Source organism: Carassius auratus, chromosome 2, assembly GCF_003368295.1.
Source record: "Carassius auratus strain Wakin chromosome 2, ASM336829v1, whole genome shotgun sequence".
Lineage (NCBI taxonomy): Eukaryota > Metazoa > Chordata > Actinopteri > Cypriniformes > Cyprinidae > Carassius > Carassius auratus.
In genome coordinates this window covers 3612925-3631469 of record NC_039244.1, presented here as the reverse complement: position 1 = coordinate 3631469, position 18545 = coordinate 3612925, and the positions used below count along the sequence as shown (strand labels likewise).

General features: G+C 34.9%; 1 protein-coding gene across 5 annotated transcripts; it reads left to right on the top strand.

Annotated features, from left to right (window-relative positions):
• The first annotated feature begins 1981 nt into the window (after positions 1-1981).
• Positions 1982-18240, top strand: LOC113112735 (interleukin-6 receptor subunit beta-like). Of its 5 annotated transcripts, none has more exons than XM_026278580.1 (15): positions 1982-2129; positions 2677-2773; positions 3851-3965; positions 4679-4857; positions 5133-5281; positions 6307-6466; positions 7680-7762; positions 11180-11402; positions 12261-12452; positions 12538-12636; positions 13980-14123; positions 14248-14376; positions 14467-14557; positions 14721-14802; positions 16095-18240. In XM_026278580.1, the coding sequence occupies exons 2-15, from the start codon at positions 2701-2703 to the stop codon at positions 16647-16649; spliced, it is 2274 nt and encodes a 757-aa protein (XP_026134365.1). In that variant the 5' UTR covers positions 1982-2129; positions 2677-2700; the 3' UTR covers positions 16650-18240. The 5 variants fall into 5 exon arrangements, with proteins under 5 accessions (XP_026134365.1, XP_026134361.1, XP_026134345.1 ...); XM_026278576.1 differs by having other exon boundaries at positions 3848-3965; positions 12264-12452; XM_026278560.1 differs by having other exon boundaries at positions 3848-3965.
• The last annotated feature ends 305 nt before the right edge of the window (positions 18241-18545 follow it).

Genomic DNA, 18545 nt, shown 5'->3' with positions numbered 1-18545 from the left:
TCTTCTGAGCCATTGTGATTATTTAAACTCCAAGTTTTTGGCAACGTTATTTTACTTCAGGTAGGTTGCGTAACTCATTTGATTCAGAGTCAATCTAGCACGTACTTTTACTGTTTTTATCAAAGTGTGTTACTGTATGAATGACTGCAGTCAACTTGCACTTTTAAAAGTATGGTTCACCCAAAAATAAAAAAATTTACTTTTATTTAAACATCACAATAATCCACAAGGAAACAAAGTGTGTTACTGTATGAATGACTGCAGTCAACTTGCACTTTTAAAAGTATGGTTCACCCAAAAATAAAAAAAATTACTTTTATTTAAACATCACAATAATCCACAAGTAATCTACATCACTCTAGTGATTAATGTCTTGAGAAGTGAAAAGCTGTGTGTTTGTAAAAAACAAAAACAAATCCAAGACATTTTAATGCTAAACTGCTGTCCATAATAACACTTTCTTCTTTTTTAATTGTTTTGATCAGCTGATGATAATTATTATGCAAATGTTTGGTTTAAGTTACACTGTAAGGTATGATTTGAATCAGCTTTTTCTGACATATTGTTCAGGCTTTGCTGTTCTTGTATGCTTTGCATGTCGTTTTGTAACTCTTATATAAATAAAAGAATGTGCCAGTGTTGTGTGTTCATGGATAATAACAGTGTGAGAAATATTCCCTCATCACTGTATTATGTGTGGTGTTTGAATCTCCACAAGGGTGCTTTGAGGTTGCTTTGACTGAGTGGGATTTGCAACTCCATGATGAATGTGTTTCATCTGATGCAGTAGAAAACAAACATAGTCTCTCTCTGTCTGAGCAATTTAAACATGGCTCTAAACCACATCTGATCTGTTACAAATCTCCTGCAAAACGTGTTATAATATTCTAAACATTACCTGCCCGTAGGAGGATTAGGTTTCATTTGAACATTTTCAATACATTCTAATTTAATTCAATTAAGACTCCTTTTTTCTTTCTATTAGTCAAATATCTTAAACCATTGCATTTTCAAACAGAAAGACTCATTTTATAAGACCCCAAATTATAATCACTAATGTTTAAGAAGTTGCACTGAAAAACTTAATTGCATCAAATGTTTCAGTATAGGCCTACTCTTTTTAATAATCGTACAGTGTGTAATGAGCATTTAGTGTATCTGTGAATGGCTTTGTGAATCATTTGAAGGAAAAGTTTGAAATTACAGTGTAAAAAAAGAGCAGTTCTGTTATAGTTTGAGCATTTTACAAATGCATCTCAGTTTTGTTTCAGCTGTTTATGAAATAGCCTAAATAGATACGCACAATTTTTTATTGTAGCCTATTTGATGCATAACTATTGAAATATTTTTTTTATTGTTTATATAAAATGTTATATAGAAAAATAAAAGATATTTATTAAAGCAAGAAGTCCCAAGAAGTCGTGGTTTACAGTGAGTTTATAACAGCTGAGTGGTGTTGTTAGGCTCGACGTGAAGCGGAGTGACTAAACCCCCTTAGCTGTTATTAATTCACTGTAAACCACAGCTGCGCGGGGCTTAGTGCTTTTATAAAACGGTTATTCCATATAAGTAGCTTGGTTTCACAAAATAAAACAGAGCAAATTAAGTGTAACTTTATTCATAAAAAACACTGGTCTTCCACCAAACAATATGTGGTTCCTCAGAACCAGTTGTGGTTGCAACAAAGTGGTTGCAACATATTCGAACGTGGCTCAACCAATCAGTATCAAGGACCAGAACTATCCGTTTTATAATTAATATTAGCAATGTAACGTATCATTATTATTGTTATTCAGACATAATCAAATTCACTGCAATCGCACTATATTGTACCATTTGATGCATGAGAAACATAAAAATAAATATTTATTGACACAAAATAACATCAAACTGACACTGACTCTATCAGTTCTACAGAATATGATGAAATGTAACTAGCTACACCGTGTAGTGAACCACGCGCTTTTCGCATCACCGCGCATGTCCGTGTTTGGATGAGACCGTAACAGCGAGACAGATCAGATCATCCGTCGACACTATGTCAGACTCATCAGCATCTCCGGACACTTAAAGGCTGTAAATATTCGACAGAATCCAACTCTCTGCTTCTTCAACTTGATCCAGCACAGGTACCTCACGAGTTCATGTCTACTTCACGCTTCTGATCCGTCCTTCCATTTGATTTGCATCATTTGCGTTTTCATTCATGCCAGATGTGGGTTTAGAATGTGCTTTGACTTAGTGAATAGAAAAAGTACGAGCTTATTTTTATGACGTATCTGTCCAAAAAGTGTTTTAAAGTGATGCGCATGGGTGCGCTTTATGTGTATACTACTGTCTTTATTTAAATATAAGTATATTATTTATCTGTCTATTTTAAATCATATACCCTACTTATATGTATCTATATATTAATGCATATAAATAGCAAACTTTTGTAAGTCGCTTTGGATAAAAGCGTCTGCTAAATGACTAAATGTAAATTCTATGAAACATTTTTAATTGAGATGTTTTTAGATTCTAAAAATACAGGTTTCAGCCGGCGATATTTGGAGACAATGTGTTTGCGTAGGAGGCTGTTTTAATGGGGAACATTGCTCAAGAGTTTGGCTGTGAATCAGCAGTGAATTGAATATTTCAATTGAAATGTCTTTGATTTTTATTTATTTTTTTCAGCTGCAGACAGTCTTCAAGTCAGAAATGAGCCAAATGAAGCTGCCCCAAGCTGGACTTGTCCTCTGGATGTGTGTAATGAACAGGGTCCTGGACACAGGTAAGCGTCCCGGGCTGGTAATGCACAGGTTGGAGGGACAGCCCCTGTAGTAAGTGAATGAATAAGCTCTCGAATATTATTATTATTTTTTTTATACAAAGTTTATTGACCAGAAAGCACAATAAAGGAGTTCATGTACAACAGGTTGACAGTTGCTTTTGTCACACAATGATCGCTCGATTATTTACTATGCCTGTATTGGTCAATCTACTTTATAGTCATTAATCTAAGCAGGTATGAAAACAAGTCTCTGTTCGAACAAAGAGAAAATTCGGACATTTTACGCCATTTAGAAAACCGAAAAAGAGGAAGTATGGTCAGCTGAATAATATACGAGGCATATGCTACTATGTGTTACATTAGCTATAAGTTTTGTGCGAGGAACAGATCTAAACTGATTTATTCACTGAAATCCTTCCTCTCCACCAAACAGAGGTCAGTAACATTCTTACACAAACTTAACTGATATTAAACCTGACGCAATATCTAACAGAAAAAGATTTAATTAGAAAAGATTCTTCAAAATGTGTGACAACCGTAGCTCAGGTTTCCCCCATATGATACTGTAAGAAATGTGTTTCACTGAGTCATCTCTGTTACCCAAAACAACAACACAATGTTGTGCACAGTTGTGAAACAGCTGTAAAAAATTAAACACCATACATACTTCCTTCAATTCATGTTGTAGACATATGCGTCCTGTAGATAGTTTCTGTACAATACCCAGCACTGGACTATGTCTTGCCCTTTTTCTGAAATCTGATCTGTATGTTTGTTTACGTTATAGTTCAGTTCACACACAGCCTTCTGCTAATCAGTGTTGAATTGGGCTGTATAGGACAGAATGGGGTTGGTTGTCACACCGAGGGCTAAATCTGAAAGATACATTACTCAAATGCTTAATAATATAATAGATTTTAACTAAACGATTTTGAACCATGTTCCCATGTCAAGTGCATTTCAAAAATGTCAGGCTGGCCACATGTAAGTTGTTATGGTATGCAGTTTTAATTAGCAGTGAAACGTGTTTGTGTTCAGAAAAACTAAATTCTTTGTACATGACTGTCTCCACAGCAGCAGCAGCATTGTTAATCACTCAATGTGTGATCATGCAATACACCAGCATCACCTGCTCCTGGAAAACAGCTGACCACCACCTGAACATCAGCAGCTACACACTTCAGATTAACAAGTGAGCCACATTTCACACTAACAAAATCATCCAAATCATCATGTATTTGCATGGGTTTTGGACAAGTATCACATCAATACTGTGGTATCTGTTTATATAAATCATACACTATATTGTAATACATTTTAAATAATAATAATATATTTATGGGAATTCACTTTGCACATTACTTTTGCTGACGATTGATTCAGTAGGTGTCTTGTGTGACTATTGTCAACCAACATGCAAATTTGTACCGATCAATGAAACTGATAATTGATAAGCATTAATGTTAAGGAATTGATAAGCAGGAAACATTTTAAAGTACCATTAACTTGAGTCACATTCAATGGGAAATCACTTCACCTTTAATTTGGATTTTCATTTATAATTCATTTACATATACATCAATAAACACCCTTTTGTTATTTTTAGGGGATTTACAAACTGATCTTTTTATTAGTTTAAGTCTAGTAACCAACCAACTTGTTATCTTGATTTGAAAGTAGTTAGCAATCTGCCAGCATGGTTTTGAGTGGTTTTGAGTGCCAGTTTTCATATTGACTCATTGCAATGGTTTTTGAAGCAGCTTTATTTGCTATATAGTCCTTTGCAGATTAAACAAGTTCTTGATGTTGCACTATAGGTTCTTCAGATCAGTGTTTTGCTTTCTGGGTTATTTTTATTTGCAAGCATGTAAGTAAGTGTGAATATTCCTGTCTTATTCTGTCCAGAGCCTCTTGTGAGACTAAACACAGCTTCATCTCGGTTGGTGTCTGTAATACCAGAGGCTCTAACTGCTCCGTTCATCCCATCGATTCAGCATTTCACTGTTTCTGCGTAGATTTGCTGGCGTCCACACCCAATGGATCCATACACTCACAACCATACTTTTTCAAGGGGGTCAATGCAGGTACTACACATCAAGAAACAACATTAATGTGCATCCAACAAATTCTGTGCAGACTGTAGAAGCTGTGTTCGCAATAGCATACAATCATACTACTACAATGCAAACAACGACTATAAAGAGAATAAAAGTTTGCATGAAAACTTTGTTTATTGCTTCGATATTGGTGACACACACCATACAGAATGTTCTGTAAATTTCCATCTATTGTAATGTTTACAGTCATTTTTCATCGTACTTTGTGCTTGTCTTCTCATGATGTTTTCTCTCTACTGCAGTGAAACTTTCTCCTCCAGAGATAAAAGATCTCAAGCCAGCAGAGAGAAGGCCTGGGTGCTTGCAGGTGGACTGGAGAATGGCTGAGATCTTTCCCAAGAATGAGAAAGTCTACATACTGCTCCAAATGGAGTACACGACACACAACCAGGTTTGTACATATATGACTAAAATATTACAGCTATAAGAGAGATAGTTCACCTGAAATTCGCCTAAAATTACAATTCTCTCCTCATTTACTCACCCTCATGTCTTCAAACTTAAACTTATAATTATTACTTATATATTGGTCTTTTTCTCTCACAAAGCTGTTGTTTGACCTCAGAGTCATTTTTGTAGTGTTTTTGCTCTACAAGCTTCTTCAAAACATCTCACACAGAATTTCTTCCACAGAAAAAAGAAAGTAAACAATGACAGAATTTTCATTTTGAATAAGAAATGCACTTAACTGTACTGAATGTGCACTTGTTATGTACCTGTACCACAAGTCTTAAAAGCATTAAAAAGTTAACTACTTTTAGTTAAAATAATATTAAAGAAATAAAAGACTACTTAAGTGCACTTAAAAAGAGTTCGCTTTCATGACTGTATTTCTTTACCCACTTAAGTACACTTTTAAAAAGTATTAAATTAATACTTTTACTTCCAACTGCCCTTTAAATTATTGTTTTAATAATCATTTATAATGCTTAAAAGGCACACTCATTAGGATGAGTTGACTAACATACTAAATCACTCACAAAATTGATTATAATTTGAACTGAATTTACATTTGAAGTTACATTTGAAGAATTTACATTCAAACTGTACTAAACTTCATCTTTACAAATGTTTGATTAAAAATATAGGCTTATTTAATTAGATGACATTCATGTTTCAGTACATTTATCAGTACATTTTAATATATTGGAAGTAATTATGAAATGTGAAGATGCAAGGACAAAACAACACTCTTAAGATCAAATAATTGCATTTAATAACAGTTTTAAAATAACTGTAAATAGCATGGAATTAACTGTCCGAAAACATTACATTCAGTAAATTATTTTAAAATATAAAGATTTCAGTTTTTTTTAAATATGCTAAAGTGAACTTCTTTTTCACAAGGTTTAACAAAACTGATATATAGCTGGACCATATATAAGATTAGACTATTAATAAAACTATCTCCTGTAGACCCGATCCCAGACTATACAAGCGTTTTCCAAGGAGACATTGGAGTTGTGTGACCTTCACCCAGGATCCAAGTATACAGTGAGACTGAGGGCTCAGGACAGTCGAGCACATGCTCACTGGAGCTTGTGGACCTCTATAGACACAACCACAGCGGAGAAAGGTGAGACTCTTTACTAACTCTTAAAATGAGTATTCATTTTCACATGCTACCGAACAGACAATTAGTAAAAACAGTACTAACTTTCAGGGAAAAAAAGTACCCTCATGCATACTTAGAAAAAAGAGTAGCTACTTTTTACGGAAATAATACAGTTAAGCGTTTTCGCACACTAACTGTAATTGCATGTTATTTACAATTAAATAAAAATATATTATGTTTTAAATTTATATTAAATGCGATTAGTTGAACTTCAGAGTGTTGTTTTTTTGTTGACCCTTTTAAGTACAAAGTTAAGTGTACTGCTGAATATACTGACAAGCATTTATGATATACTAAAATATACTTTAATATAATTTCTGTTGAAGTCATGTGTTTAAATCTGTTTTTAATCGTATATTTCAAATGATGATTTTGCAGTACATAAAAGATATAATAACTATAACTTGATATTATAACATAAAATATTGCATTAGACTGCAGTTGGGCCCAATGGTCTATTCAATCATATATCAATTTTGTGAAAAATAAGTTTACATTAGCATATGCTTAAAAGAGTGCTAATGTGGTAATAATATACTTTTAAAGAAAATACTTAAGTTTGTATTAATGTAAGGTTTTCAGACACTTAATTTCATGTTGTTTGGAAATGCAAAGTAGTTGAACTTAGTGATTTGTGTACAGTATCTTGCACTTAAATCTATATTTTACTTACACATTGCTAATGAAGGATTTGCAATTTAGTATATTGAAAACATATTAACTTAAACATCAAATAACTCACTAAAGTTAGTAATCATCAAGTGCTTTACCTGTGCTTTATGATGTTAGTCAACACATCAAAACAAGTGTACTTCAAAGCAAGACAAAAGATTATTAAAACGTAAACATTTTAAGTGTACTTTAAAGTAAATTCTTTAATTTTACCCCTTAAGTAAAAAGTAGCAGTTAAGAAACAGTCATGAAAGTGTACTCTTTAAATACCTTTTATTTTATTTATATGATATTTTCTGCAAGTACAGTTTAAAAAAAAAAAAAACATATACTTTTAAGATTTGAAGTACACTACAAGTGCACATTCAATACAATTAAGTGCACTTCTTTTTCTGATCGGTTTGCTGACAAAGAGAGATGTCTGATTGAGTGATTAGAGTTTGTTAGTGTTGTTGAATGTGGCTGTATGGATGAAGATGAGTTTGGATTGATCGTTCCTCAGCTCCGTCTGCGGCTCCTCGGCTCTGGAGACTCATCCAACCTGCAGAAGAAGCTGGAAAGAGACGCCTCACCCTGCTCTGGAAGGTTTGCTAATGCTCTATAGAAAACTGTTTCTAAATATGCACGATGAGGATGTGATTCAAAGGATGGTAGTGCGACTCGAGCCAACAGAAAAACATATTTTTCTGCCAAGAGCATTGTTGTAGTTCTCCGTTATGTTGGTTCAGCTTTAAATAATAATGGCTCAGCTAAAATCCTGAGTTGAGAATTAAACACAGACAGACATGAGTCTGAGTTGAGTTGTCTGAGATCTCTGACTCTTGACCGCAGACTTTGTTATCTTGTCAAGTCTAAACAAAATCTCTTCTGAAATTCTTGATGAAACACATGTGAGATTATCAGGGACTTCTTCGCAGGTGAATTGATGTCATTGAAATGTGATCTCATTTGTATTTTTTCTTTCCTTTTTGATGACACAGTCACAATGTAGTTACTGGAAAAATATATATTAAAACTAAACAAGAACATAACTGTTAATATTTAATAAATGTTTACTATAAGTTTCTACCTGCCACATATGAACAAAAACAAAGCAACAACATGAACATAGACATGTAAATAGATTCATTTTGCTTCCTGTTTTAATAACATTCTTTGAGATTTTCCTCTGAGCTTAAATCTGACAAACAGCATGACCACATCCTTTCTCTGCACTCACTCAACACTTACCACCTACCTCAGTTCAGCACCTGATTTACTGATTAAACCATCTGCATATCTGACTAATTTTTAAGTTTTAAAGTTGACCCAGAAATAAAATTAAAGTTCTGTCATCATTTACCCTCATGTCATTCACATCCCACCTGTATGATGTCATTCACATCCCACCTGTATGACTTTCTTTCTTCTGTGGAACATAAAGAATGACAGGAAACAATAAAGTTCTGATGAATGACAATTCTGGGAATTAGTGCTCTGCATTTAGCCCATCCACAAGCGCGCACATGCATGCACATGTGCACACGCACGCACACACACACACACACACACACACACACACCCAGAGCAGAGGTGTTCACTTCTTGCTCAAGGGTCTCACCCCAGTCATGGCAGGTGGAGAGAGCACTGCTTATTCACTCCCTCCACCTACAATTCTTGCCGGACCTGAGACTTGATCCCACAACCTTTGGGTTACAAGTCTGACTCTCTAAGCATTAGACCATGACTGCCCCTGCAGTTTAAGTCAAAGGGATCAAAAGTTGTTTGGACCCTGATGTTCCTCAAAATATTTTTTTTTTTTTGGGGGAGGATCCACAAAAAGAAAGAAAGTTATACGGGTTTGGAATAACTCAAGGGTGAGAAGATTAAAACAGAACTAGCCCTTTAAGCAGTTTCATTAAATATCACCCCTCTGCTGGAAAATTTATTTTGAGATTGGATATTTTAAATGTACATAAAGGACAAACTTTATTAATTTATTCATTTAATTATGCACCCATATATATTTAAAGATTGTATATTTTTTGTAAATTTATGTAATTTTTTTAATATATTTTGGCATTTGGAGGTGTAAATAAATATACTTCCTTAAGTCATGCTGTTTGGATACTCACTCACCTAAAAGATTATTAGGAACACCATACTAATACTGTGTTTGACCCCCTTTCACCTTCAGAACTGCCTTAGTTCTACGTGGCATTGATTCAACAAGGTGCTGAAAACATTCTTTAGAAATGTTGGCCCATATTGATAGGATCGCATCTTGCAGTTGATGGGGATTTGTGGGATGCACAAAAGTGTCCCCCACACCATTACACCACCAGCAGCAGCCTGCACAGTGGTAAAAAGGCATGATGGATCCATGTTCTCATTCGGTTTACGCCAAATTCTGACTCTACTATCTGAATGTCTCAACAGAAATCGAGACTCATCAGACCAGGCAACATTTTTCCAGTCTTCAACTGTCTAGCATCAACAAGGCATTTTCGCCCACAAGACTGCCGCATACTGGATGTTTTTCCCTTTTCACACCATTCTTTGTAAACCCTACAAATGGTTGTGCGTGAAAATCCCAGTAACTGAGCAGATTGTGAAATACTCAGACTGGCTCGTCTGGCACCAACGACCATGCCACGTTCAAAATTGCTTAAATCACCTTTCTTTCCCATTCTGATGTTCAGTTTGGAGTTCAGGAGATTGTCTTGACCAGGACTACACCCCTAAAGGCATTGAAGCAACTGCCATGTGATTGGTTGATTAGATAATTGCCTTAATGAGAAATTGAACAAGTGTTCCTAATAATCCTTTAGGTGAGTGTATTTAGTATATATTTGAAATATATTTTGTCCTGAAGAAATATATTTTATGCTGTGGTGTGGTATCTTCCTTTCACAGCTGATACTATATCATGTTTTTGAGTGCAGTTTAACAATCAGCATCAAGGGCCTGAATTTGTGGTTTTACTGTGTGTTAGATTTATTCTGTACGCACAATCACACACACTTGAGATGATCATAAACCGAAATTAATTCCTTTGGCTGGTTCGTCTCCTCACTCATTTATTGAGTTTGATGGAATAATAATTATTCACCTGCGGCTTCAGCTGAACTTAATAGGTTTTAATAAACCATTTTGTCTCCAGACTTTCACTGCTTGCAATATCCTTTGAAAACATAATCAACCTGTAATGATTCCTGGCCTACAGCTGCTGGAACATCTGGAACAGGAAATGAACACAGAACCCACAACTAACTGTGTGCCAGTTAAATTCATCTATATTCATTGCTTTGCATGTTCATGCATATTCAGAGATGTTAAATAAATAAAATACAAAAACACACAAACATATTACTAGAAACACTTAATGGAAAATGGAAAATATGAATTCAAAATATTAATAAAAGATAAAATATGATATAAAAACTAAAGTAACACTGATTCTTAGTTATTTCCATTGCTTTATACTCACTGAAAAGTAAACTTTTATTTACGGTCATGTTTAAATAAGTCTTTATAAAGCTGATTTACTGTGTGGTTCACCTAATTGTAAGGGTTGTCACCGTAAACATTTTTTATTAAATATGTTTAATGCGATTAATTATAAAAAAATATATATATATTGCAAATGTATTTTCCATTCTGTTTTACAAATACTGATTGGAAATTATTAGTCACTGTTATTTAATTCAAATGATTTAATTTAGTTTTTTACAGTACATATTAAAAACTGTGTGTGATTTTTTTTTCCATAATTTCTTTTTGTTTTTTGTTTTTTTGTACTTGAAACACTCAGTAAGATTTGATTATAATATATTTTCAACAAATGTAATGCAAAATAATTTGATTACTATTTTTTGCGAGTAGAAAAATATGATATACAACTGTGTGTGGTTCAAGGTTTGCCTGGTTAACCATCTGACTGCAGTTAGCTTCTTTCTCCTTTAACCTGTTTTAAAACATGACTAATTATTCATAACATCTAATATCTGTTGTCTGTTTCAGCCTGTGTCCTGGCCTGAGGTCAATGGTGTTGTGCTCAGTTACTCGGCGTCCTGTCGCAGTGATCTGGGTTCATCACAGTGGACCTGTGGCACTGTAAACGCATCCAGACACTCCTGCATCCTCACTGTCTCTGACGATCTCTGTCACTGCAGCCTGACGGCGACAAACTCTGCCGGGACGTCACCTCCAGCTCACATCTCCATACCTGCACATACACAAGCAGGTAAATCACTGATGGCATGCTTCAATGTGTTTAGGATTTTCAGTGGAATTCAAATGCAGCTTATAACAACTGATGACATGGTTTCTAGCTGGTCCAGGCTGGTCTTGATGCAACTTGCTCCATTAATACATTTTACTGTATATAATATAATATAATATAATATAATATAATATAATATAATATAATATAATATAATATAATAATATAATATAATATAATATAATATAATATAATATAATATAATATAATATAATATAATATAATATAATATAATATAATATAATATAATATAATATAATATAATATAATTGTCAGACTCTGTTCTGTGTTTTGGTTGTGTTTTGTTCCCCATGTGCTCTGTGACCCAGTTTTTGTCCTCATGCTGATTATTGATCCCAGTTGTGTCTCGTCTTCCCATTCTCCAGTTCAGTGTATAAATGGTGTTCTCTGTCTTTAGTCCAGTGTCCGGTATTGTTGACGTCAACTCCTTGTGCTACGTGTGATTCCCCACGATGAATAAATTCCTTGGTTGTGTACTCCTGGTCTCCTCGTCCATCGCTCCATGTTCCTGCACCATAGCAAACCATGACAATAATGCAATATAATATAATATAATTATAGTTATCTTTGTTTACTTCTTTTTCTCTCTTTTATTCTGCAAAAAAAAAAAAAATCATCAGGCAGGTCAAGTCATGTTTTCAAGCAGAATGTAAGACTAACATCCTGCATAAAATACAAAGCAAATTCCTTTTGGTTGTTGATGCTTCATGGGAATTCTACACAAAGGTTCATAAAAACAACAGAATTATCGGAAACCATGTGGTCATTTATCCCAAACTCTCCTGTTTCCTGTCCTAGAAGAACCCCCACCCCCTCGGATTATCAGCGTAACCCCATTGGACGACACTCAGATAAAGGTGGAATGGAGAGCTGCACCGAACCAATCAGAGAGCGGCTTTGTGGTGCAATGGACTTCTGTGCCTTACATCGAACCAACTAGTCTGCACTGGGAACATATGAATGAAACTGCAAGAAGTTTTATTCTCACAGGTCTGAAAAAAATCCCTTTCTTTCCTACAGAAAAGTCTCTTATTGTGTGTGTGTGTGTGTTAGTCCATGTATGTGTGTGTTTCAGGTCTTCTGCCAGAAATCCCATATAATCTGTCGGTTGTGAGTCTGCATGGGCGACAGGCAGGAAGTGACATGTCAGTCATTGCTTTCACACGGGAAGGAGGTCAGATATTACACTGAAAAATATTCAGTGCATTTATTGGTACTGAAGGTGTGGTTGTAATGCAGTAGTATTCATCTGCTGTTTTGCCATAAGCCATGCTCAAAAAATTTAACAAAAAAAATATATATATTCAAAGAGAAACATTATCTTTAGGGGAGACTGGGGCTAGTTGTCACACATGTTACAGTAGATCTATATATACTGTACTCTAGCTACAGTACATAAATACTGTTTGACCTGTATGTCAAATGATTGCACAATTTCATTAAGCATAATCCTTCTACTTGGAAGAGCTATATTTTTAAATAGACTTAAAAAATATACAAATTATTACCAACGATATATTGCTTTTTTAGATTTTAAAATTGATTTACATAACAAAGCAATCAAAAATATTTCACTTAGATTTCCTCTTTTTTTAAATACAATTTGTTTGTTTATTAAAAGTATTTTAAGATTAGTTATTAATTGTATTTAAAGACACAATATGTATGATTTTTGTTATAAAATATCCAAATACCACTGGCACATTGTAATATATTTCATGCAGTTGTGATTAAATATGTCATGGAAGATAAGATATGTGTCTGTGTCTATAAAAATTATATTTTTAAATATGCTTTTATTTAGTATATCTGATGTCATATAAGGTATTAATCTCAAATCACTGTCAATAGACTGCAGGTTCTCATTGTGACAACTTACCCCATATAATGTGACAACGTGCCCCAGTCTCCATTATACATAATCTTTTTTTTCCAGTAATATTTTTATTTTATTTTCTGATATTTTCTTACCCATTAAGATGCAAAGATATAAGAAAAAGATTTTAACTACATAAAGGCTGTCAATATAATAATGAATAACAAAAAACTAGCGAACAAAATATGTCTAGCTGCTCATGGATTTGCATAATGTTTCAATGTACACATCAGTCCAGCTTATGGCATACATGTATTTAAATATGCACACACACACACACATACATGCATATATAACAACATTACCAAGTTTTCATAATTAAAGTTTGTCTGAAATTAAAGGCACATTTAAAACAATAATTTACTAACCCTTAAATTGTTCCAAACCTGGTTGAATTTCTTGGGGTACCAAAAAAGTTAACGGTACTCATTTACTTCTATAGTATGGACAAAAATACCATGGAAGTCAATTGCAACCAACAGTAAACTCTTTGGTAATCCACATTGTTCAAAACATCCTCTTACGTGTTCAAATAAGAAATTCATGCAGGTTTGGAACAACTGCATTTTAATTTTTGGGTGAACTGTCCCTTTAAAGGTTTGTCACGTGGATGCAGTGATCGCTGTGTTCCTGTGTTTCAGCGCCCTCTGTCGGTCCAGATGTGACAGTGCTGAAGACGAGCAGCAGCGGTGTGCTTCTGAAATGGGACCCTGTTCCTTTAGAGAAACTTCATGGCTTCATCCACAGCTATACTGTAATCTACAGCATACATGGCAAAGAAAAAAGTAAGATGCGAAAAGCAATGTTGAAATCTTGGAAAGCAATTTTATCAAAAGGGTGGGATTAAATTAGGGCAGGTAAAGGACGAAAGAAGTAACATGTTTGAGTTTGATGCCTCATTTTGTGAAGGTGTGAAGGTAGAAGCTCATGTTGAACTGATACATCTCAGTGAACTGACCGAAGGAACCTATAACATCTGTGTAATGGCTCATACTGCAGTAGGGACCGCCGCGGGACCCTGTCAGATGGTGGTTGTGGGTAAGAATGATGCCATTTGGATGAATTTATCAACATTATTGCCCATATAAACACAGTGTTATCTTTAAACCTGTCTGTGTGTGCCCACAGGGCTTGAGGATGTACAAGTGATTCCCATACTGCTGTGTGCACTTCTGCTGTGCTTTCTGATTCTAATCATCCCAGTATGCCTGAGGATGAGGTAAGAGAATGTCAAATTATGATTCAGTTATTCATTTATTATAATGTGGTCCGTTTTCAGTGGATGTGGATTACCTCTACTCGGCCCTGTTTCAGTGTATGTTTAATATGACATCATGCACTAACATGCATTCTTCTAGTCACTGTTTATTGTTGTGTTTTAGGATTAAACAGTGTCTGTGCCCGACTGTACCAGACCCTTCAAAAAGCAGCCTGTCCATCTGGTCCAACACTAAACTGTATCAGGTAATATCAAATATAGTTATATATTTATTTAGCTTAGTCTGTGAAATGCATTAAAACCCACGTGCTGTTAGGAGGAGGAACATAGACCTCATTGCATCAATAATGCTGTGTTTGGTGACTGAATTGTTTCTCTTGCTGCCTGCAGGGGGAGTTGTTTTATCAGGAAAGATTGTTTTATACTATTTACATTCCTTTTATTCCATGCTATTACATTATTTACAATTTTAAAAATATATGCTCAGGTGGCATCATTAACACTACTACAAACAGTTTTCCCCTTAATAAAGATTATGGACTTGGTTAAAAAGAGACAACTGTCAGAAAAGAGCATACATGACATGAAATAACCAGCACACGTGATGTATGGAAGAAAAAAAAGAAGAATTAAAATCCTGGTTAAAATATCACTTGTATATATTATAAAATACAAATATATGTATATATATGTAATTACAAATATTTTTGGCCAAATTGTCCAGCGCTGCAAACAATCCCAGCAACCCTGGTATTTCTTTTTTTATTCACAATCAATCACAGTTTTTAATCAATAATGATAATAATTAATTAATTATATTTCAGAGTAATGTGCTTTATGGATTGTCATTATATTATATTTTATTGAGATTACTGTGTGTGTGTGTATGTATGTATGTATGTATGTATATATATATATATATATATATATATATATATATATATATATATTACCATGGAGCACAAAACCAGTCTTAAGTCACTGGGGTATATCTTAACAATAGGCAAAAAAACATTTTATGGGTCAAAATAACAGAATTTTTTCCTTAATGCTAAAATACTGTTAATATATCTAAGTTACATTTTTCTATATGCATTGCTAATAATTCATTTTAACAACTTTAAAGATGATTTTCTCAGTATTTTTTTGCACCCTCAGATTACAGATTTACAAAAATTTGTATCTCTGCCAAATATTGTCCAATCCTAATAAAGCATACTTCAATGGAAAGCTTATTTGTTTATTTATCCCCCCCCCCACACACATATATATATATATATATATATATTTATATACAAACAAAATAATAAAGAGTGTGAATACTATTATTATTATTTTAAAATTATTATTTTTTTATTACAGTTATATTATAGTACACTTGAAAAATACAATGCTAAAATTCACATTTTAATTTATGCTCTCAGTTCAAATGGGAATCTCGTACAGTATTACAGAAAGTCAATCTATATATATATAAATATATATATAAACGACAGCAAGATCAGTGTAATTCAGTTTTCTCTTCAATGTTTAACAGCATAACCTACCATCCACGTCCACTATGAGCTCCATCCTCCCTGTGGATTGGACTACAATCTATCAGGATTATGTTGAGAAAGACTACGTCCCTGTCCAGGTGTTCACCTCCCACGCTCCACATGACAGCAATGAGCCTGAAGCCAAGACCTACGACAGCACTTCTGCTATAACATTCCTGGACCCCAAACTCTCACCAGCTCAAGCTTTCCACACACATCTCCTCAACCAGAGCTACACCAAACCAGACCACGTCATTCCTGCTGGATATAAAGAAGATCCCCAGCCTTCATCTGACCATCTCTTGTTTGATTCACTCTTCTCCTGCAAAAGTAATGAAGCTGATTTATGTGGCTACATCCACGTGTCCCAGACCTACACGCCGGTCATTAAGACCATAGACACGTACAGGACTCTTGATCTGAATGAGTGTCCGCATTTCCTACAGGTTTTACCGAAGGACACCAGCACAACTATGGTTCATTGCAGCATAAATAACGAGTCGTGCGACACTGGGGTGTCACAGTCCCACTCTCTCCAGCCCAACAAAACATGAGCCCTCTGTGTGCTTCCTGATTGACAGATAGTTGAAACGGCATAAACTGTGTCCAATGTAGGCAGCTGCAGTTAATAATAACAGTTGCACAGGATTTGCATTCAAATGCATCCAACAGGTCAAGGCACTGCCTGAGGACCGCTAGTCATTTCCACATGACACCTTTCTCACAAAACCACTCTGGTCTCGAGTCAATTGTGCATTAACCACTGATACCCATTTGCCAAACGCATGGAGAAAATGTGCCGTGTTGGAATATTTCTTTTCATTGCATGGAAACTTGGCCTATATTTGCTATTCCTGAGAAAAAACAGTGCAATTTTACTGGTGACGTAATATAGCTTTTCTCATTTTTTATAAGCAAATGGTGCTTGAAAAATACAAGTATTCACATTATGTTAGTTTCATATTGTGATATTTGGTTTAAATTTTTATTACATAATTAGTCAACTTAAACCCTCCCATTTCTGTCGACACGATAAAGGACAAACAGCTCCATACGGGACAACACGTTCCCTAGGTTAGTTTTTATATTGTGTATTTCTGATGTAGCTCTGCTGCTTGTGTTATACCTGTCATCTCCTGCTTTCTGCTCTGTCCAGGTTTCCTCTGTTGGCCTTTTTGGATATCAGACAAAACTAAATTCTAACTGGGTATGGATATCAGACGAAAACTTGATTTAAACTGGTTCTGGATATCAGACAAAACTAAATTCTAACTGGGTTTGGACATCAGACAAAACTACATCTTACTGGTTTTGGATATTGGACATAACTACAGATTCCAGAGAAAACTGGAACCTTTCTTGAAATGTTAGATCCAGTCTTTTTACAAGATCCCATCAGAAGACATCTATTTTGCCTGATGAAATGTCCAAACTTGTGTTGTCAGCCTACGTATGAATGTAAGCTATTTTAGCCTGTGAGTCAGACAGAATGGTAACCTGGAAAGCTGTGAAAAACAACATAACCCATCTGATCTGAGCTATATAGACATTGTTTCATTTCCTAATGAAAAGATTTGAGCAATGCCATTCCAAAATAACGACTGAGGTTTATTTTTGTGAACAGTATCTGAAGATAAACCAGATTCTGTGGAAAAGGAAAGGACAGTGAGAGGGACACTCGGCATCGGGAACATGGAAAGTTGGGAATGCTGTAGCTTTTTGGTCCAGAGTTCACCACCGCTGGACAATCTTTCATGCAAATGGAATTCCAGATAAAGTCCCTCTTTGTTTGGACAGAGACGGGCCAGGGCAGTGTCACACATACATTCGGCTCCAGAGAGTTGATCTTTGGTGACGGGTGCAGATCAGCTGTCTGCTAGACCTAGTGCAGCAGTATTTATTGTGGATGAAATGTGCTAATGTTGACAATAGATGGACATTCACACTGACCTGCCAGAGCTCTGCAGACCGTTAACATGCTTCTTGCATTCCACCATTCCATCAGGAATGTGTAAGCCTGTGAATATGGCTCAAAAAAGGAATGGATTAATGCTTAGCACAATATTTGTCATTCCTGTAATGATATTGAGGAACTCAAGGATCTGAATGTATATATGCTGATAAAGCACATGTTGTTTGTCTAATAAAGTGAATAAAAAAAAATCACCTTGTGTTATTGTTATCTCAAGTCAAGAAGGTTAATATTTGAAAGTATATATATATATATAGAAGTCATCCCTGTATTGAGCGCTTTGAAATGCCAGCATGTGTTGGACTTTGGTTACTTTTACTGATATTTCTGGGGTGGGGCGATTGATCATAGGTGAATTTGTCTTTGCACTTTGCCTGCTCTGCTCTGCAGTGGAGATCTTTTGTGCATGGAGAAATGAATGTAAAACACTTTTGTGTACACATTTGTTAACTTTGGGTATTTCTATATTTAACTTCCC